The sequence below is a fragment of the Spinacia oleracea genome, chromosome 4 (assembly GCF_020520425.1).
Source record: "Spinacia oleracea cultivar Varoflay chromosome 4, BTI_SOV_V1, whole genome shotgun sequence".
In the NCBI taxonomy this organism is placed as follows: domain Eukaryota; kingdom Viridiplantae; phylum Streptophyta; class Magnoliopsida; order Caryophyllales; family Amaranthaceae; genus Spinacia; species Spinacia oleracea.
Window position 1 is genome coordinate 127,958,331 of NC_079490.1, and position 24,053 is coordinate 127,982,383.

The following is a 24,053-nucleotide window of genomic DNA, read 5'->3' on the forward strand; positions in this document are numbered from 1 at the left end:
AAATCACAGCGTTTAAAGAAAAACGTTGTATTATATGAAGGTGGAAATTAATATTGTATATTTTAACAACGATATAAAATAAAGTGCGGTTGTTTTATACAAATGATAGCGCTTTTTGATAAACTCTATTAATTAGGCGCTATTAATTAATGTTTTTGTTGTAGTGAAATCTTATCTAAGAGGCGACTACTTTTGCCCTTTTTGGCCCATATATCGCCTTCCTTGATCAAAGAGGGCGACTGTTACCTACGTTGTCGTGGACGCCAACAGAGGAAAGTTTATTCGATAATGGGGTTAAAAAATGTATTTATCGCGGGTGAAGGGGCGGATGAGTTTTAGATTAGACCCGCCCGTGTCGTTAATCTTTCGCCTGATTGATTATGAATGTATAAAAAAAGTACTATTAACTTACATATTATAATGTTTTGTTTATTTATTCAATAGTTCTAATCAGACAAACAAAATTTCAGAGGATCTATAATAGATTTTTAAAATTCGAAACTCTCTTACCAAAAAGGAAAAAAAAAAACTATCGAGTATAGGGGTGGGTGTTGATACACGGAAAGGGGGTGATGAAGAGGGGATGAATTTTATTTTGTATCTCTCGAGACGGGGGTAGAGAGGGGTGGGTAACGTTTCTATCATGGATGGAGGGATGAAGATGTGAATTGTAGGCGGGTGCGGGTGTGCAGGTCATGCCCCGCCTCAAAGTCATCTCTAACTCACTAAAGTAAATGGTCTAGATAAGTGTTAAGTGATCGGGTAATGAGGTTAACAGAAGATTGTGTGAGTATTAAGTGGTATTATTATCAAAGTGAAGGGCGCGTGAGATAACTTTATGCTTGACACAAGTGGTGAATGAAAATGAAAATAACTTTAATCTATGTACTCCTATTTGTTTTAATTGTTTGAATAAGTAAGGCACCGAATGAGCAATAATATATTTATCCATCATTACTTACATTTTATTTGGAGAATATCCATAAACTCTATATTAACGATAATTGTCTACCAAATTTCATACAAATTTATATTTAGATTATAAACCGTGCATCGCACAAGTACTATATACTACGGAGAGATACTAGAGGGAGAGCATAGGAAAAAGGTCAAAAATATTAATGGCTTAAATCGACGGATACCATATTAGGAAACCACAGGCGGGAGAGTATATATTAATTACTATATTTATTGCAAACCTAATTTTATTAATTTGTTAAAATAGAACCTTCCAAATTACACATAAATGCACCCCCCTTGGGCCCTTACCCTTCTCCCTTATACAAAACCCCCAACACAACCGCCATCATTTATATTCCCCTCTTTCCTCACCCTTTCCCATTTCTCACCATTACATTACAATTGAATTTTGAAACTTCTTAAGAAAAATGGAAGTTCAAATGTCGCCAGAAATACTCCACGATTTCTCTCCTCGTCTTCGAGTCTACAAAGACGGCCAAATCGAACGCCTCCTTAAAGCCCACGCTCTTCCGCCATCGTTCGATTCCGCCACCCTTGTCACCTCCAAAGACGTCGAAGTTTCACCGGGTGTTTCAGCCCGTATCTACCGACCTGTCAAATTCGAACCCCAAAAGGCCAAACTTCCCATCCTTATTTATATCCATGGAGGCGCCTTCTGCCTCTACTCTGCTTCTTCCTCAATCTACCACAACTACCTTAACTCTCTCGTCTCGCTGGCTGGCTGTATCGCTGTGTCGGTCGATTACCGTTTGGCTCCCGAGCACCCGATGCCCGTCTGCTACGACGATTCCATGTCTGTGACTCAGTGGGTACTTTCTCATTCAACCGGGTCAGGCCCGGAACCGTGGCTCAATGATCGGGCCGATTTCGATCAAGTATTCTTAGCTGGGGATAGCGCTGGTGCTAATATTGTCCATGACATTGTGATTCGGACGGACCAATCAAAGTCAAAGCGATTCGCTGGGATCGCAATGGTTCACCCATTCTTCGGAGCTGGAGAGCCCAATGGTCTATGGGATTATTTATACCCGGGTACTACCGGAGTGTTCGACTCCCGGTTGAACCCAGCGGCTAACCCGACTAAGATGAGGAAGGAGATTAGTGCATGTAAGAAGATACTGGTTTGCGTCGGTGGAAGAGATTTTTTAAGAGACAGAGGGATGACATACTATCAAGTTTTAAGGGAAGGTCAAGAAAATGGTGAATGGAAAGGGGAGTTAGAGTTGATGGAAAGTAAAGGAAGAAATCATGTTTTCCATTTGTATAAGCCTGATTGTGATGAAGCTAGAGATCTGCTCATAAGGGTTGCTGATTTTATCAGTAATTCTAACTCACAGGACTTTGATTATCAGATATGATCATGTTACATTGTTACATTGTTACATTGAACGGGTCTAGTTGTCAATTTGTCGAATTACAATATCTATATGACCATTCGCGTGAGAATTTAGCCTTGAAAGGTAGAAAATGAGGTTCAAATTTGTCAAACATATACAAGTAGTTCGTTACTAGTAGTACAATTTTAGTTTAATTATGTGGCTAATGTTATTAATATTATATTGATAGTTTGAATTAAATTGTAGTTCGTATTTAAATGGGATGAATTGTCCGATTCAGTGATGATTTGGTTCTTGCAAATTTATCCATTTTTTGCATTTTTTTAACTCCGTAGCTGTTTGTGGACAGCAAAATACGAGTAAGAAAGGTCTTAATTCTTAAATTATTATAGAATATTGTCGGTGATATTAATATAACAGTTTGGACTCATCGGAGCATAGTTAAGCGCACGACGATTATAACTAACACGTCTCTTACTAACATGCATGTGACAGGTACCTAAATACCATTACTCCGCATAATGTTGACAAAATCAGAGAATTATAAATTCCTGCTACCATATGAAGAACTAGAAGAGTTCAAAAATTGCCATCGACTTACAATTGGCATGATGTAACGGACTAACGGCAATCAATTAACTAATCAAGTAATTAACGCCAATTATAAAAAAAAAATCAAGTAATTAACGCCAGAGCATTATTACAAGAAGATGATTGATTTTTTTATTTTTTTATATTTTTTATTTTTTCTGGTGTAAGAGGGAACAAAGCCCCAAAGAAAACGACTATAGTAAACGACACTATCGAAATAAAACTAAATGCTTCCTCTTTTAGTCTTTCATGTTACGAAACAAGACAATTAGAACAAATTTATATGCGTGTTGCAAATTACAAACTGAATAATTATCGCACCGTGGTCGAACCATTGCTCTAAAAGATAATTCTGCGCTACTTCCGGTGCAGTAGAATACTTGCGGTTGCCCTCCAGGTAGGGCTGAGCAAAACTATCTTATTTTCCGAAAATACAAAAATATATTCTGTATGTGATCCGATTTTTTTACCCCATCCGAAAATTGTTTTCGGATCAGATACCCCATCCGAAAAGTTTGGATATCGGATATCTTTCGGATATTGATTTTCAATTTTTTGGATATCCGATATTCGAAAAATATCCGAAACTAAAATTTTAATCCCTTAATATAAGCCCGTTGTGCCACCATATTACTTGGGCCATTTAACGGTTTTCTTCCCTCAAGGCCCAATTCCACATTTCTATTTCGTTTCTAGAGGTCTTTATCCCGTACTTTTCTTTTTCCTTCATTTTTCTCCATACAAACCTAATATTTACTCCCACCGTCCCTTAATACTTGCACCGCTTTAATTTTCGGGTCGTCCCTTAATACTTGCACCGCTTTTATAAATGGAAATCTTTACCAAAATTATATTATTTCTCACACTTACCTACTACCCCACCTACACCCCTATTCCCTACAAAAAATCATTTAAAAATCAACATCCCTCACTCACCACTCCCCACCCCTTACACATTTCCCACTAACTATATTAAAAAAATACCACACTATCAACAAACACCCATTAAATTAATAAGTCAACTCAAATGTCTTAAACTCCGCACCGGTCAAACCGGTGCGAGTATTAAGGGAGGGAGGGAGTAATTTCTTCCTCCTTTTCTCTTTCCTACAAATCCTCGATTACCCCCACATGTTACTCCGTATGGTTTATCCCAATTAAAACCAAGACACCGTTTTCCCAAATTCTTCTTTATGCCTACCTGTTACTTCGTCGATCTCTCCATCGTTCGCCAAGTGAATCTAGTAAAAGCACGATTCATAGATTGATCTAGATAAGCTAAACTACAATTTCTTACTATACTTGTAGATTTGATTATATTTCTTGATTGTAAAATTTTAGATCTGATAATTTTATTTTTTAATTTTACTTTTTAAAGATATGTACATTGTTGTCTCCTTAAATTTATACTTTGTATGGTTTGGGAAAGAGAAAAATGACTTTTTATAAGTATCAATCTCAGTGGATCTAACTGTTAGGTTATGATACATATAAATGAATATAAATCATGCGGAAAAACCATAAAAGCCAGGATTCAAAATTAATTGCCACATAACAATTAACATAATTTAGGATGCATACTCTTTGTAGCGTGCCCTCCCTTGCTGCGCCCGAACCGAACAAGAACAAGTCTTTAGGACTCCAAGTGTCGTCCCTCCGTAGAAAGTCCACAGCACGTCCGGATCCGCCTTAAGGTACTATGTATTTTCGGTATTATGGAGCAAATAAATGACTGAATTTTATGCCTAAAACTCTCTTGAGTACTTGGAAAACTCGTTGTAAATTGTGAACTATAATCACATATTTATAGGGCATGGAATCGGGTATTAGAATCCTACTAGGAAACGAATTAACTAATCTGAATTTAATTAAAATTCTATTAATTAATTATCTAGTAGATTTAGGAATTTAATCTTAAACGAATCCTACATGATTTAGGTTTCGCACGCCAGCACAAACACAAACGAGCATGACCCGCATGCGCGCAGGCCATGCCCGCGCAAAGCCCGCAGCAGCTACGAAGCCTACGCGTGCTGCCATTGTGCTCGCAGCCTTTGGCGAGCTGGGCCTGGCCTTGCGCTGGCCCTGATATGGCCTTGGGCTGCTGTGAGGCGCCCTAGGCTTGCTGGACGTGGGCTTGGCTTCGCGCTGGGCCTTCGTCTAGCAAGCTCGTCCGATGCTAATTCGTACGACGCGCTTCCGATTAATTTCCCGATTCCGGAATTCATTTTCGATACGAACAATATTTAATATTTCCGATTCCGGAATTAATTTCCGTTTCGAACGAATATTTAATATTTCCGTTTCCGGAATTATTTTCCGATTCCGATAATATTTCCGATTCCGACAACATTTCCGTTTCCGGCAATATTTCAGATTCCGGCAATATTTCCATTTCCGATAATATTTTCCGATACGTACCATGTTTCCGTTTCCCGGCAACATCTACGACTTGGATACTATTTATATTTCCGATACGATCCATATTTCCGTTTCCGGCAATATAATCGTTTCCGGAGTATTCATTATTTGCCTTTGACGATCTCAGCTCCCACTGGAACCAAGATCCGTCGATTCCGAATATCCATAGATGGAGTATTTAATGTCATTAAATACTTGATCCGTTTACGTACTATTTTGTGTGACCCTACGGGTTCAGTCAAGAGTAAGATGTGGATTAATATCATTAATCCACTTGAACTGAAGTGACCTCTAGCTAGGCATACAGTTCACTTGATCTCACTGAATTATTAACTTGTTTAATTAATACTGAACCACATTTATTAGACTTACCATTAAATGCATACTTGGACCAAGGGCATTATTTCCGTCAGTCTCCCACTTGTCCTTAGGGACAAGTGTGCATTTCCTAATTCCTTTGTCACTCGATGCTTGCTCTTGAACATAAGGTAAGAGTTGTCATCCTTATTATGTCCAGAGGTGTTTCTCGGTTTCAGAGTTCAACTGGTCAAATAAACAGATAATCATAGCCTATGATTCATCTGAGCACGGCCATGCATTTTACAGTTTCTAGCTCTCCGAGTGGCCTTGTACAACTTTCAGCATCTCATCCCGATTTATGGGAGGACAATCCCAATCTTGCGATCTTGAGATTAGACTTCGTTTGATAGGTGATTATCCGAGCGTTGCCTTTATAGCCTCCTTTTACGGTGCGACGGTTGACAACGTCAAAGTAAGCAGTTCTCAAACAAGTAATCTGGAATCACTCAGGTATTGAGGATTAGTGTCTAATAATTTTAGTGAAATTTACTTATGACAGATTTTCATCTCTTACAGTAAAGTTTCATAGGTCTGTCCGATACTAGTCTTCCCAAAGTAAGTATCTATGCAAATGATTGCGACATTGCCATGTCCACATAGTTCAAGAAACAGAACTACTAGTCATCTTGCATTCTAGTCGTCTAACGTTTTCTATGCGTCCATCCTTATAGAAAACTCCGACCAGGGACCATTTTCAACTTTTGACATTCAAGTTCACTTGATTGACATTTCTTAGTCACAAGATTGGTCCTGACAGTCTATCTTGAATATATCGTCAAATTGAAGGGACTCATCATTTAATACTAAACCAAGATTAAATGGAATATGAAAATACATTTCATATATGATAAATGTTCAACCCTAATGTTTTACAATCATGGGCCTCGAGCCCATCTTTAAAACAGTTCATGGAATTCACAGCTATGCTTGATTTCCAGTGCTACAATGTGAGTGTTGCTTCTCGCTTGTTGCATAGGTTTAGTTATCATGCTTTGCTAATCTTAATATCCTTTTAATCGAATGTCTTTCGAGATAGGATGATAAGATCTTTTGAGTTTGTTTATTATGTGATCTAGTCTTTCTTACTTCAATAGTGGTTCTACGCATTCTGCAATAAAGAACCATTAAGTCAACAGACATGTGATCTACCCAAGTTCAGTGAAGAACTTTAAACAACCATGTTTTATTGCTTCTTAGGCAATAAATACTTTTACTTCAACTGTATAGGTTGCTAGTGATGCTTTGTTTGGATTTACTTATCCAAGCAGTTCACAGATATGTGGAAGACTTTCCATCTGTATCTTAGAACATAGAAATTCATATTTAATTTCCCACGCAAAAATTCATGGTCTTCAATCCATGTTGCCATTTCAAAACACGATGCTCTGTAGCTCGTCCTTGCCAATGGTTAACTCCAAAGGGATCTTGCTTGATCCTTTGCTAGTGTTTATGCGTGTAGCATCAATTATTTAGCATATCTTTATTTCATTGAATCAAGAACTATTCCTATGTACTTTTTCAAGTACCATAAGTTTTTCTTGATCTCAATCTAGTTGATCTTCACTCAGATAAATATTGATTGGTATATGTTCGTCATGCCTAAAGTAATACGATACGTTTTTGGCGATCCTGATATTATATCATACATGATAAATTCTTTTGCAGAATAATTCCCAATTTAATTCTATTCATGTAACTTTAGCTCATCTAGTTTCAGTAGATACTCAATCCAGCTAAATTCTTTGACATATAATATAGGTTAAGAATCTCACTTGGATCCTTTGATGTTTAACTTAGTAAATGCTTATACCAAGTTTAAACATTCTTTACTTAGATTTATTCATATGGGTCGAATATCTCCAATGGAGTCTTTCGTGTTTGATTTAGTAAATGCCATTACTTAATCTAAAACAATATTATAAGATCTTTGTAAATAGATCTTAGTACCCAGTATGTACTAAGTTTTGCCTTGGTCCATCATTGATGAATAATTTCAAATCTAAGTCATTAGCATTTGAATGTTATTTCACATTAGAGAGATATGTGTGTGATACACATAGGACCAATTAAGTTTTATGTACTCCCACTAAACTTCTTATTCTCTATAAGAATCATGTACATTTTATGAAACTAAAATACTTATTAGTTTCACTAAAATACATTTCCAATTCCTAATTGCTTGCTTAAATCTGTACTTAGATTTCATAAGCTAGATTTCCTTTTCAAGTATTTATTTGGATCCACAAATCCTATGACATACCATGTACATAGTTTCTTCCAACATTTGATTGAGGAAGATGTTTTGTCATCCAATTGCCATATGTACCAATATGCAATCATTGCTTGAATTATAGACTTGAGTATTAAGATTATGCATGAGGCTTCAACACAATCCACGCCATGAATTTGCTTGTAACCTTTTAGCAACTAATCTAGCTTTGTGTATAAACACAATTCCATGGTGTAAACACCTACTTTTGTCCCCATTCCCGAAAGGGAAGGTTCGATGATGAGAACATAAATCTCCACTTAACAACGCATCTCCTATAAAATAACGAGTCTCAATTCCCCTTTTCATTTCACCCGAAACCTGCTATTTATAGAAACCTGCTAAAAATAGCAACTACCGTAATGGGTAGTTGTTAAAAGTGGCAAGTCATAAAAGATAGAAACCTGTCAGAATTAGGTGTTGCACTCCAACATAAATCCTAAATGAGATAGAGATTACGAGAGAATCCTATTCCTAATACGATTCGAAAATAAGAGTCACGTATGGATTGAAATCCTAACGGGCCTAGAGTTCGTAACGGGCCCAGACGCATTCCGTCATAAAATTAATACGCACTAAAAGACTCAATTAAGTCTCATACACTCCGGATTCTAAGAGTCCGAATCTGACAAAGAAACGGCCCAAACAGCAATTTCAACGCCCAGCCCTGGGCGCTGAAATTGCCTGGATCCTATTTTCAACGCCCAGAGCTGGGCGCCGAAATCTTTGACGCCCAGGCCTGGGCGCTAAAAATACCTGGTACGTGTTTTTTCCTAATTCCTCGTGGATTAGAGTTCTACAAATCTATCTTTCCACGAACTCTTTTCTATAAATAGGGCCTTAAGTTCGACGTGAAAGGACACAACAACACACAATTATTATTTTGAGTATTGACTCTGAACCCCTAAGCCTAAGCCTCACGCTACAAAACTGATCACGCGTTCTGTCGCAATCGATCCATAAATCGAACAGAACGTATCCCGTCCCATAATTGAGATTCGTTAAATAAAAGGAGAAATAGCAAAGTCAAAGTGGTTAGTTTTCTGAGAACCGTGACGCACCTCTCAAGGGTGCGTCATAATGTGTCCCTTTTCTATGATTTAATTGCTTTCCTCGCCCTTTTATGAACGGTTAAACTAACTAAATCTGATTGTTCGATCACGCTTAATAAATATGATATTTTTGGGAAATTGGATTATCATGCTAGGTCCCTTAAACAATCTAAATCAGATAATCGTGCCCGATCTAGTACTATATGTTGCATATTGATAAAATCAACTCAGATTAGTTTAATAGTTAACGCATGTCCCTTCAATTATTTATGCTGAGCTAGTAAGGATATCCTGCCTCTGGAGTTATCGAAGAGCGAGTACTCCTCTCGGTAGTTACAGTCTCCCGAACCCTCAATCTCTACCCTGCGGGTGTACGTTGAGCGATCCCCACCACCAGGGATCACAAGGGAACCTACGGCCGTCGTGGTCAAACATAATTGCACTCCCTTTATGTCACGATAACCGGGTTTTGTCAGTTTTTCTCATTGTCGTTAAAAACTGAATGGCGACTCCTATATTACTAGTCAATTGGGTGTAAACTCACAGGAAATCCAATTACACTTGATTTGACAAAAAGAAGCGTCACATCCACGAGGGACGAGGTCACGCATTAGCCTCGTGCTTTTTCGACCCCCTCACAGTTGCTGCGTGGCCTTTTGGTCAGGCACAGCGCCTCGGTGCCCGCGCATAAAAAAACATACGTAGCAAAAAAAAACTTTTCGAAAAAAATTGCTGCGAGGGCGTATAGAAAAACACTCGGTTCTAAAAGCGACTCATAAAAAAGAATAACTCTTTGCGTCGTTGTTAGGCCTCTTACGACGACAATACTCGGCATCAAAACCGAACATGCTAATTAAATGACCTTGAATGTCACATGGGCAAAGTATTCAAAAAATAATGTTCAAATAGAGTCTTCAAGGAAAAATAATGTTCAAATAAAAAATAAATAAATCCGAGTCTAGACTAGGCTATGCCAAAGTACAATCTAAATCCTAAGTCTTAGTTGTCTTATCCATAGAATCGGTCCTAATGCTTGGTGTCGTTCTGCAAGTTAAAAGGTTAAACCATATTGAGTCTCCCTTCCTAACATTTAAATCAATAAGCACCCATATGTAATTGTCATCCCTTGCTAAGAATCTACGGTCTCAATACTCTCTCTCACCAATAAAAATAATATATTATAGTATTTGCAAAATGGAAGCAGTCACATTCTGCAAATCATTCCCCCATAGTCGCACAACCCCCAAAGTGAGCCTAAGGTGTCAATACGATTAGCAAAAATTAATGGCCTCAAGGCTTATGATCACATTGGGTCACGACCATCATAGTCCTCTCGAGCCACTCGCTCCTTGAAATACTCCTAAGTATGGACTAAAAGATTTTCCATGAATGCAACATGACCAACCATGAAAATACCCAAGTCGGCATACCATAAGGCTACCATTGGGGTAAAGCAATACACACTAAGAGAGAAGCCGCACTAATGATTCTAGCCTTGTAAAAATGGAAATTCGATCTCCCCAATTAACTACCTTGCCAACATTAAGCAAAATGGCGCATGACAAATGAACACCCAAGGGTTAAAATCTAAAGTGTCAACCAACGAAAGTTATGGTCCAATTAGCCTAAGTCTTAGAGTCGTTGGGTCAAGTATTATAAGCTTACGCCACGTCATTATTTTGAGTCTAGGCCACCTCCTTATATTCATACCCGGGTTATAATCAGAAAGATTAATGAAAGTTTGAGTCTAAATCACAACTTCCCGTTAAATCCCGGAAACCGGAATCTGAAAAGAAGCAAAAAATTATCTTCGATGTAATTCTTTCGTTAAATTTCAATAAGGTAAAAATAACATTTTGAATCTACGCTATTTGCACATTCTAAGAAACGACTAAATACGCTTGCAAAGTAAGACAATTTAAAAGTCCACCCTAGGCCTGCTAAAATTAAAGGTCCACCCTAGGCCTACTAAAAATAAAGGCCCACTATAGGACTACCAAACGAGGCTCACTCAGTCTCGCCTCGTGACTCAAAGACCATAACCATCTACCTTTTAGCCCAAAAAAAAAAAATTTGAAGGATTTATGTTGGGGAGAAATCCCAAGCAAAAAGAAATACTTAAAAAGAAAGAGAAAAGGGAGAGCGAAAAGAGCAAGCAATGAAATACTTAGCCTGTACCTCCCAATGTGCGAAATTTACACAAGTAAAACGAAGGAAAAGAATTGAGTCAACCAATCCAAATCATAAAATTCTACGATGTCTACCCTTTCCAATCCTTATGTTCTTAGACGCTTTCGCTCTGGGGCCCCTGTTCAGCTCATTTAAGCCATCCATGTTCTCATTGCCATAACCCAAGAAACCATTACCTCGACTCTTGTTCTTGAACTTGTTATCAACTGCAAACCACGTACGGCCATTAACACGTGCGTCAAACCTGCTCTTACACCACCATTAGCATAAGGACCATATAACTTGTTTGGATACATCCTATTGATATACCCTTGAGTCATCCCCACGCTACTCATTGGCCTTGGTTGATGTAAACTCATGACACTAGCACGAGGCCACAAATTGTGAGTCATAGCAGATGTAATCCTCATGCTTGACTAATACCTATACAAATTATCCTATCTCATTCAACCCATCTTTCAAGCCGTCTTGAGTCACAAATAAAAAAGGAAGACAAATGAAAAGTACAAAAAATAATAAAATGTGAATAAATAAAAAAGAAACTTTGCAAAAGCGCCTCTAAAGTTAGTTTTAAAAAAAATAAATCAGAAGCATTCAACGCGCCAAAAAGATCCGCCCAGAAGTCATTTTCAGCGCCCATAGCTGGGCGCCGAAATCTTTAGCGCCCCAGCCTAGGCGCTGAATCTCTCTGCTTTCCAAATTTTGTCCAGAAGTGCTCGTCATTTTATCCGCACATGCACGGAAAAATAACGAACACTTGGAGGGGTACAACACGTACTCAGACATACGTACCACCAAAGAAATACATGTACTCAATCAAAAAAGATAAAACAAATTTTTTGGCTTACAGCAAGGCAGCAGATTTAAATAATAATAAACTTCACTTATTCTACCGTTTTAAATAATATGTTTCCATCTCAGAACATACTTATCTAATTCGGCATTCTAAGAAACCATTTTCTAGGCTAAGAACTACGCAAGACCTGATTCCAAATTAAATCTATTTAAGACAATCCGTGATTCGGTCCAACCAATTTGCAAAAATATTAAAGCCTATAGAAAAACAAGAATAAAAAATAGAAGTCCCTTATTGAAATTTAATTACTTGCAACCCAAGTCGAAAGAAAAATTTAAGTCAAAGGAAGAATCCAAGTCATCAAGATGCCAAAATTAATGAGCACAAACCGAAAAATAATAAGGACACGTACCCTTGCCAGAAGGAGCACTCACACTCCTAGGCACTTAGCCAAGACTCAAAAAGATCGCTTTGCCTCAATTGAATGGGGGCTAGCGCAAGCGTCCATGACCCCTAAAGTACTCGACTTGACCCTCCCTAAAGCGAACTAACTCACTTAAAGACCTTCTTTTACCACTAGACATAGTCGTTCGCTTAAAGACCTTCTTTCACCACTAGACACGGTCATAGTCGCCAACAAGTAGTAAAGGCAGTAAGCTTGCAATGAAGAGGATTGTTCTACGGCATCACCCCATCGTTCCTTTGAACTCAGGGCACCCGTTCATGGTAATTCGAATGCTTGCTAATCCCCTTTGAAAAAAATATCAAACATTGTCAATAGGACTTGGCACCTAACCAAGGCTCACCCTACTCAGACATATGACACAGGCATCTAAAATCGAAATCTGAAAGCATCATTAATGGGGAGAAATAACAACAACTGGGGGCTAAAAATTGAAATGAAAGAGCTAGGGAAAGAACTAAATATACCTTGACCTTTTGTATAGACATACACCAAGTAAATCTAAGTCAATTTGAAAATGGTTTATATTCCCGCAATTCTGGAAAAGATGGCCCTAAAAGCCTAAAGCATATGCCAAATGGGCACAAGTATATCTTGACGCCTGCACCCTGGCTTCCAGCAAATCCTTAGACAGCATTCCAAAAATCGTAACAGTATTTTGATTCACTCATGTAATCCTGTACGAACCCTTTTATAAGTCAACTTACTTAGGACACCTCGGATTGTACACAGTAGGACTTGGATTTTAAATAATTTTCAAATGATTTTTAAAGACTTCTTCGAACATAATAAAGTGTCGTTGGTTTAAGCTTAGTATGCGTCTATCTCAACGTTGCAAGTGAGTCAAAAAGATTTTTAAATATGATTATGGGTAAATAAAGGCACCTAGCTTTTGGTCAAGGCACACTTCGACATGTGACTACCTTGACCATGGCAATGTCGCACAATACGACATTTACAAGAGAAGTAGCAGATCACTACTCGAACGTCCCTCGCACTAAACGAGTCTGGTTCAAACTATTCATGATCCGTGTCACCATGAATGCATAAAAAACGTATGAAAAGCATTATAGCACCAAGCCAATCCCGTAGCTACAATTGGGGCTTGAGAAAAACACTCTAAAAATGCTCGAAATGACGATTTTATCGCAAATTCTCGACGCTAATGCTATACATACATCATGGGGGCACGATCCTAAGTTCTAATAATGTAAAACGAACCTTAGAATGGCTATAACCCCTCCCAAATTCTAAGCACTACTTAAAATATATAAAGTCACCCCACTAACAAGGGTAACTGAAAATCGCGAGTCACCAAAACTCCGATTAAACTACTGCGCCTAACGCTCGCCCTATAAGCACCCGTTACACAGTCTACGTCGTTCCAAAGCAAAAGCGAAAGAAAAACCAAGGATAAGAACTGTCAAAATATACCCAGAAATCATTTTCAACGCTCAGAGCTGGGCACCGATATCTTTAACGCCCCAGCCTGGGCGCTGATTCTTTCTGCTTGTCAAATTTTGCCCAGATATAAAAACAAGAAATAAACATCTATGAATCATCGCATCAAACGAAGTAATAAGCCGTGCAAACCCACGCAGAAGGTGCCACACTTATTCGAGCACCTGAACAAGGCATGATGAAGTACTCCAATGCAAATGATATCCCAACACCTGAAGGAATGTTCTAAGACACGCCGTTAGGCCACACAAGCCTACGTCGCACCATAAGTTCAACCGTCCCACGGTACAAGTCTGAAAATAAGAGTGAGGCATATTGCATTAATGCGGGCACGGCCAAAAGCAGGAGGCGAAGACTACTTATCGCCCAAATTCAAAATGCAAGCCACACGACTTCTAAATTAAGGATTAAAGGTAGCAAAATATTACCTACCATGGAAGGATAGCTCGCACCTACACGAGCGGAACCCCAAGGCATCTTTCTCAAAAGAACCTACAAAATCGTGCGCCAAAAGGAAGCATCCCAACATATATACTTGGGGGCTCCAAGCTACAAAACGACCCTAGCAAAATAAAAAAATCTAGAAGCAAATGTTTGAACAATCGAAAGGGTACGATGTTTGAGCCCACTTCATGAATGGGCCTGAACCCTATCAAGCTTCTAAGCAAACTATTCAAAATCAGTCATTGCTAAAAAAAAAATGATTCAAGCAAACTGATTAATGGACCGCACACAACGGCCATTCTATGAACGCTCGTTCGCACATACCTATCATCATTCTAAGTATCGAACATTCACGAGCGCGTTCAAATGGAAAAATATACAACAACAGGTCAAAGTCTTACGCCTCAAGGTATGTTCCTCGGGCCATATAGACTCGCCCAACTATCGCAATAACTGTACGCCTTAAGAGCAACAGTTCCTTAAAATAATCGCCCCAAAGCGACAAGCACCGTAGTCCACCAATCGGCTACGGCTTCTCAAGAACATCATCACGTTCTAAAAACAAAGAAAAAACAAAAAAGAAGAGAATACGTAGAATTTCCAAGTGAAGTAGGAAAACGAACGAACAAGAGACCAACTGTGTCATCAAGAAACCTCGCCAGAAATTATTTTCAGCGCCCAGCGCTGGGCACCGAAATCTTTAACGCCCAGGCAGGGGCGCCGAAAATGATCCCAGACCTAAAAAGGCCCCTACTTCTATAGGGCCCTGCCGTATCTGTTCGACTCGAAAATTGCCAATTTCTTTACTGAAAGCCGCACCTTACGACTTTGTTAAGAGTAACACACACACAATAACACACAATTATTATTCTGAGTATTGACTCTAAGCCCCTAAGCCTAAGCCTCACGCTACAAAACTAATCACGCGTTCTGTCGCAATCGATCCATAAATCGAACAGAACGTATCCCGTCCCATAATTTGAGATTCGTTAAATAAAAGGAGAAATAGCAAAGTCAAAGTGGTTAGTTTTCTGAGAACCGTGACGCACCTCTCAAGGGTGCGTCGTAATGTGTCCCTTTTCCATGGTTTAATTGCTTTCCTCGCCCTTTTATGAACTGTTAAACTAACTAAAATCCGATTGTTCGATCACGCTTAATAAATATGATATTTTTGGGAAATTGGATTATCATGCTAGGTCCCTTAAAACAATCTAAATCAGATAACCGCGTTCGATCTAGTACTATATGTTGCATATTATTAAAATCAACTCAGATTAGTTTAATAGTTAACGCATGTCCCTTCAATTATTTATGCTGAGCTAGTAAGGATATCCTGCCTCTGGAGTTATCGAAGAGCGAGTACTCCTCTCGGTAGTTACAGTCCCCCGAACCCTCAATCTCTACCCTGCGGGTGTACGTTGAGCGATCCCCACCACCAGGGATCACAAGGGAACCTACGACCGTCGTGGTCAAACATAATTGCACTCCCTTTATGTCACGATAACCGGGTTTTGTCAGTTTTTCTCATTGTCGTTAAAAACTGAATGGCGACTCCTATATTACTAGTCAATTGGGTGTAAACTCACATGAAATCCAATTACACTTGATTTGACAAAAAGAAGCGTCACACCCATGAGGGACAAGGTCACGCATTAGCCTCGTGATTTTTCGACCCCCTCACAGTGGCGACTCCACTGGGGACACAGTAACTGTAGATAGAAATAAGGACAGAAATAAAAGGCCACGGTGACCTTTCGGGAAGGGGTGTAAACTCAAAATCGGTATTCTAAGAAACCATTTTCTATGCTAAGAACTACGCAAGACCTGATTCCAAATTAAATCTATTTAAGGCGGATACGTAGGCAATCCATGATTTGGTCCAACCAATTTGCAAAAATATTAAAGCCTATAGAAAAACAAGAATAAAAAATAGAAGTCCCTTATTGAAATTTAATTACTTGCAATCCAAGTCGAAAGAAAAATTTAAGTCAAAGAAAGAATCCAAGTCGTCAAGATGCCAAAATGAGCACACATCAAAAAATAATAAAGGGCACGTACCCTTGCCAGAAGGAGCACTCACACTCCTAGGCACTTAGCCAAGACTCAAAAGACCGCTTTGCCTCAATTGAATGGGGGCTAGCGCAAGCGTTCATGACCTCTAAAATACTCGACTTGACCCTCCCTAAAGCTAACTAACTCACTTAAAGACCTTCTTTCACCACCAGACATAGTCGTTCGCTTAAAGACCTTCTTTCACCACTAGACACAGTCATAATCGCCAACAAGTAATAAAGGCAGTAAGCTTGCAATAAAGAGGATTATTCTACGGCGTCGCCCCATCTTTCCTTCGAACTCAGGGCACCCGTCCATGGTAATTCAAATGCTTGCGAATCCCCTTTGGAAAAAAATCAGACATTGTCAATAGGACTTGGCACCTAACCAAGGCTCACCCTACTCAGACATATGACACGGGCATCTAAAATCGAAATCTGAAAGCATCATTAATGGGGAGACATAACAACAACTGGGGGCTAAAATTGAAATGAAAGAGCTAGGGAAAGAACTAAATATACCTTGACCTTTTGTACAGACATACACCAAGTAAATCTAAGTCAATTTGAAAACGGTTTATATTCCCGCAATTCTGGAAAAGATGGCCCTAAAAGCCTAAAGCATATGCCAAATGGGCACAAGTATATCTTGACGCCTGCCCCCTGGCTTCCAGCAAATCCTTAGACTGCATTCCAAAAATCGTAACAGTATTTTGATTCACTCATGTAATCCTGTACGAACCCTTCTATCCCCTTCGGCAGTTACTTATAGATCCAATTTCCCAAAATAAAAGGCCACCGTGGCCTTTCGGGAATGGGGACAAAAGTAGGTGTCTACAGTCAAATGTTATTTTGATTAGCCTCGTGCTTTTTCGACCCCCTCATAGTGGCGACTCCATTGGGGATAGTGAAGGAAATACTCGTGCTTGTAGGTAATCAAAATAGCCGAAGGGTGAAACGATCCTATCCCGCTTTTATTTCCCCATCAAGTTGGGACGACCTGAAAATCAGCATATTAATGTGAACGGGAAGAACCTCATAACGAATCTTGGCTCCCTTGGATGTTTCATCTCGGGAGTCGGGACTAAGGATACCCATCGCCAACCGGGGGGTGCATACGCTTCGAACGTTTTCCACTCGACACTTTCGCTAGTAGTACACCCGTCCCAAACCCAATCGCTCGCCCATTAGGTCCCTCTCGCCTGCATGCCCCCTTGGCTTGCACTTGCGGGTTGGCCTTCTGGGACGAAATTCGTCATTTGAAGGCACTACCTCGACCGGGGCATGTGTCGGATCTGCGATAGAAGCGGTACCAATCCAGGCGCAAATACTACCCATAGAAGCCTATCATAAACTACGTGACATGTTTAATTTTTAAATCCATGTTTGTAATGTAGTTATGTGTAGCGAACTATGTGACTATGTTATGATTGTGCGTACGAATAATGCTAGACAAATAATGCTAGAAAACCAACGACCTTAAAAATTGCCCAAACATTCATGAACCAATTTGCCAAAGAGTTATACCGAAATACGTGTTCCGCAAACCCGAACGATCGCCAAAAAAATAAGCGACGCTCGGGATGGCCTGTAACGAATCCCACAAACGTTGCACAATGCGTAAAGGACGTTATTAGGCAAGCACGCAAAATCGAAGTCGCATAAACAAAAGTAGACGCAAACAGAAAACGAGAACCAGCCAGGGACGCATTTTCAACGCCCCTGGCTGGGCGCTAAATTTCTCACGCCCACCGCTGGGCGCTGAAGTTGCTGCGTGGCCTTTTGGTCAGGCACAACAGCCTCGGTGCCCGCGCATAAAAAAAATATACGTAGCAAAAAAAAACTTTTCGAAAAAAATTGCTGCGAGGGCGTATGAAAAGGCATTTGATTCTAAAAGCGACTTGTAAAAAATAAAATAACTCTTTGTGTCGTTGTTAGGCCTCCTACGACGACAATGCTCGGCATCAAAACCGAACATGCTAATAATTATGAATGTCACATGGGCAAAGTATTCAAAAATAATGTTCAAATGAAGTTTTTTAAAAAATAATGTTCGAATAAAAAGTAAATCTGAGTCTAGACTAGGCTATGCCAAAGTACAATCTGAATCCTAAAGTCTTAGTTGTCTTATCCATGGAATCGGTCCTAATGCTTGGTGTCGTTCTGCAAGTTAAAAGGTTAAACCATATTGAGTCTCCCTTGCTAACATTTAAATCAATAAGCACTCATATGTAATTGTCATCCCTTGCTAAGAATCTACGGTCTCAATACTCTCTCTCACCAATAAAAATAATATATTGTAGTATTTGCAAAATGGAAACAGTCACATTCTGGAAATCATTCCCCCATAGTCGCACAACCCCCAAAGTGAACCTAAGGTGTCAATACCATTAGCAAAAAATTAATGGCCTCAAGGCTCAAGATCATATTGGGTCACGACTATCATAGTCCTCTCGAGCCACTCGCTCCTTTAAATACTCCTAAGTACGGACTAAAAGATTTTCCATGAATGCAACATGACCAACCATGAAAATACCCAAATCGGCATACCATAAGGCTACCATTGGGGTAAAGCAATACACACTAAGAGAGAATCCGCACTAATGATTCTAGCCTTGTAAAAATGGAAATTCGATCTCCCCAATTAACTACCTTGCCAACATTAAGCAAAATGGCGCATGTCAAATGAACACCCAAGGGTTAAAATCTAAAGTGTCAACCAACGAAAGTTATGGTCCAATTAGCCTAAGTCTTAGAGTTTCTGGGTCAAGTATTATAGGCTTACGCCACGTCATTATTTTGAGTCTAGGCCACCTCCTTATATTCATACCCGGGTTATAATCAGAAAGATTAATGAAAGTTTGAGTCTAAATCACAACTTCCCGTTAAATCGTAACAGTATTTTGATTCACTCATGTAATCCTGTACGAACCCTTCTATAAGTCAACTTACTTAGGACACCTCGGATTGTACACAGTAGGACTTGGATTTTAAATAATTTTCAAATGATTTTTAAAGACTTCTTCGAACATAATAAAGTGTCGTTGGTTTAAGCTTAGTATGCGTTTATCTCAACGTTGCAAGTGAGTCAAAAAGATTTTTAAATATGATTATGGGTAAAGAAAGGAACCTAGCTTTTGGTCAAGGCACACTTCGACATGTGACTACCTTGACCATGGCAATGTCGCACAATACGACATTTACAAGAGAAGTAGCAGATCACTACTCGAACGTACCTCGCACTAAACGAGTCTGGTTCAAACTATTCATGATCCGTGTCACCATGAATGCATAAAAAACGTATGCAAAGCATTATAGCACCAAGCCAATCCCGTAGCTACAATTGGGGCTTGAGAAAAACACTCTAAAAATGCGCGAAATGACGATTTTATCGCAAATTCTCGACGCTAATGCTATACATACATCATAGGGGCACGATCCTAAGGTCTAATCATGTAAAACGAACCTTAGAATGGTTACAACCCCTCCCAAATTCTAAGCGCTACTTAGAATATATAAAGTCACCCCACTAACAAGGGTAACTGAAAATCGCGAGTCACCAAAACTCCGATCAAACTACTGCACATAACGCTCGCCCTACAAGCGCCCGTTACACAGTCTACCTCGTTCCAAAGGAAAAGCGAAAGAAAAAAAAATCAAGGATAAGAACTGTCAAAATATACCCAGAAATCATTTTCAAACGCCCAGAGCTGGGCGCCGATATCTTTAACGCCCCAGCCTGGGCGCTGAATCTTTCTGCTAGCCAAGTTTTTCCCAGATATAAAAATAAGAAAGAAACACCTATGAATCCTCGCATCGAACGAAGTAATAAGCCGTGCAAACCCACGCAGAAGGTGCTACACTTGTTCGAGCACCTGAACAAGGCGTAACGAAGTACTCCAATGCAAAAAATAATAATGATATCCCAGCACCTGGAGAAATGTTCTAATACATGCGGTTAGGCCACACAAGCCTACGTCGCACCATAAGTTCAACCATCCCACGGTACAAGTCTAAAAAAGGAGAGTAAGGCATATTGCACTAACACGGGCGCAACCAAGAGCATGACTAAAAGAGGCAAAGACTGCTTATTGCCCAAATTCAAAATGCAAACCACATGACTTCTACATTAAGGATTAAAAATAGAGAAATATTACCACGGGAGGATAGCTCGCATCTACACGAGCGGAACCCCAAGGCATCTTTCTCGAAAGAACCTACAAAAATCGTACGCCAAAAGGAAGCATCCCAACATGCATACTTGGGGGCTCCAAGCTACGAAACGACCATAGCAAAATAAAAAAACTCGAAGCAAATGTTTGAACGATCAAGAAGGGCACGATGCTTGAGCCCACTTCATGAATGGGCCTAAACCCTATCAAGCTTCTAAGCAAACCATTCAAAATCAGTCATTGCTCAAAAACTGATTCAAGAAAACTGATTAATGGACCGCACACAACGGCCATTCTATGAACGCTCGTTCGCACATACATATCATTATTCTAAGTATCGAACATTCACGAACGCGTTCAAAAGGAAAAATATACAACAACAAGAGAGGTCAAAGTCTTACGCCTCAAGGTATGTTCCTCGGCCCATATAGACTCGCCCAATTATCGCAATAACTGTACGCCTTAAGAGCAACAGTTCCTAAAAATAATCGCCCCAAAGCGACAAGCACCGTAGTCCACCAATCGGCTACGGCTTCTCAAGAAAATCATCACGTTCTAAAAATAAAGAAAAAAACAAAAGAGAAGAGAATACATAGAACTTCCAAGTGAAATAAACGAATGAACAAGAGGCCAACTGTGTCATCAAAAGACCAGCCCAAACAACACTTTCAACGCCCCACCTGGGCGTGAATTATTTCAACGCCCAGTCCTGGGCGCCGAAAATGAACCCAGGCTCAAAAAAGGCCCTCACTTCTAATGGGCCCTGCCATATTCATTCGAATTTAAAATTGCCGAAGGTCGCACTTCACGACTTCGTCAAAATAGCATACCACTTCAAAGATCGCTCGCACTTACGAGCACAATCCCCAAACACGATCAAGGACACTACAAAATGCATATCCCCAAGGAACCTCTTTAACAAGAAATGACCGTCAAGCACGAATGCTTGGGGGCTCGAAAGAAAATATATATTATGCAAAGTTAAAACAATATTCCCAGACTACGCTGTACGAAGTCCCGTGTTTGGATGTCTCAAAAAATAAAACCGGTTTACGACCTCAAGACAAAGGTCGCCATTGACACTTATACATAGTCCCCTAATCAAGGACCCAGGTAGTGGCAAGATTGAGCCTTAAAGACTAGCTCAAAACCATGAAAGATGATGACCACAAGACAATGGTCCGTCTAAGCACGTTGTCAACCCACATTCAGGTTACAACTAAACCCGAGCATCCCTTGAAAGAATTCGCTCCTACAAGAATGAATAAAAAGAAATTCTCAAAAGAAATCACAAAGAACAAAAGAAATAGGAACTTTCCCATCTTCAGTTGGCAAAATCGCGTCACGAACCACGCGAGTTCCCAAATCGAAAAAACGAATTCATGGACGTCCACCCTCAGCGGACAGGGCTCGCCCACCCTGAGCGGGCGGGGTCTGCGTCACTAGCCGCGCAGGTCCTCAGTTTTCGAAAAATAGAATCTTCAAAAACAAAATGAAACAGGCTCGCCATCTTCAGCCGGCGGGGTATACGTCACAAACCACGTAGGTCCTTATTTTCAAAAAAGCACAAACAAATTTCAAAATAGATTCGTCCACTTCTTTCGGACGGGGCGTTCACCCTTAGCGGACATGTTCGCCATCTTTAGCCGGCGGGGTCTACGTCACAAGCTGCGTAGGTCCTTATTTTCAAAATTTCAAAAACAGATTCGTCCACTTCTTTCGGACGGGGTGTCCACCCTTAGCGGACAGGTTCGCCATCTTTAGCCGGCGGGGTCTACGTCACAAGCCGCGTAGGTCCTTATTTTCAAACTTCAAAACAGATTCGTCCACTTCTTTTGGACGGGGCGTCCACCCTTAGCGGACAGGCTCACCATCTTTAGCCGGCGGGGTCTGCGTCACAAGACGCGCAGGTCCTTAGTCGCTGCAGCGATAACTTTTTCTGGTTTTCCCTTTTCCAAAAATTAAAAGGATTGGTTTTCCGTTTTTTCCAAAAAAAGAGCGATGTGTTGGATTTTCCTTCGTTTTATATCCTGTAAAAACAAGGGGGGTTTTCTCGTTTGGCTAGCCCTGAAAATGAGAATCTTTAAAAACATTTTTTACCTCATGATTGGGCTTGGCTAGGCCCAATTACACTTTATAACTTTGATTTCGAAAACATCTGTAGCTACTCCCAATGACAAAGTGAGGGAGTTTCTACGCACCTTTAGATCCTTCCAATGACAAAGTGAGGAAGTTTCTATATTATCCGTTGACAAATCCCAATGACACATGAGGGATATGTCGACACTTCAAGTGATGACCCTTAAGTCAAATGTTATCACTCGGGGGCTCGTGAGACCCTCGCAAAAGCAGGTCACCATGGCTTGTGTGACGCACTCCGTCTAATACTTTGACCATCGTCTTACTCCAAGACTCAGTCAAAGTGGGGGCTAACTGTAGACACCTACTTTTGTCCCCATTCCCGAAAGGGAAGGTTCGATGATGAGAACATAAATCTCCACTTGACAACGCATCTCCTATAAAATAACGAGTCTCAATTCCCCCTTTCATTTCACCCGAAACCTGCTATTTATAGAAACCTGCTAAAAATAGTAACTACCGTAATGGGTAGTTGTTAAAAGTGGCAAGTCATAAAAGATAGAAACCTGTCAGAATTAGGTGTTGCACTCCAACATAAATCCTAAATGAGATAGAGATTACGAGAGAATCCTATTCCTAATACGATTCGAAAATAAGAGTCACGTATTGATTGAAATCCTAACGGGCCTAGAGTTCGTAACGGGCCCAGACGCATTCCGTCATAAAATTAATACGCACTAAAAGACTCAATTAAGTCTCATACACTCCGGATTCTAAGAGTCCGAATCTGACAAAGAAACGGCCCAAACAGCAATTTCAACGCCCAGCCCTGGGCGCTGAAATTGCCTGGATCCTATTTTCAACGCCTAGAGCTGGGCGCTGAAATCTTTGACGCCCAGGCCTGGGCGCTGAAAATACCTGGTACGTGTTTTTTCCTAATTCCACGTGGATTAGACTTCTACAAATCTATCTTTCCACGAACTCTTTTCTATAAATAGGGCCTTAAGTTCGACGTGAAAGAACACAACAACACACAATTATTATTCTGAGTATTGACTCTGAACCCCTAAGCCTAAGCCTCACGCTGCAAAACTGATCACGCGTTCTGTCGCAATCGATCCATAAATCGAATAGAACGTATCCCGTCCCATAATTTGAGATTCATTAAATAAAAGGAGAAATAGCAAAGTCAAAGTGGTTAGTTTTCTGAGAACCGTGACGCACCTCTCAAGGGTGCGTCGTAATGTGTCCCTTTTCTATGATTTAATTGCTTTCCTCGCCCTTTTATGAACTGTTAAACTAACTAAATCTGATTGTTCGATCACGCCTAATAAATATGATATTTTTGGGAAATTGGATTATCATGCTAGGTCCCTTAAAACAATC

At 39.9% G+C, this 24,053-nt stretch overlaps 1 protein-coding gene across 1 annotated transcript; it reads left to right on the top strand.

Moving 5' to 3' along the window:
* Positions 1-1,278: 1,278 nt before the first annotated feature.
* Positions 1,279-2,619, top strand: LOC110788244 (probable carboxylesterase 2). The gene has a single exon (XM_021992878.2). It carries the CDS (start codon positions 1,389-1,391, stop codon positions 2,337-2,339), a length of 951 nt encoding a protein of 316 aa, XP_021848570.1. The 5' UTR covers positions 1,279-1,388; the 3' UTR covers positions 2,340-2,619.
* Positions 2,620-24,053: the final 21,434 nt, after the last annotated feature.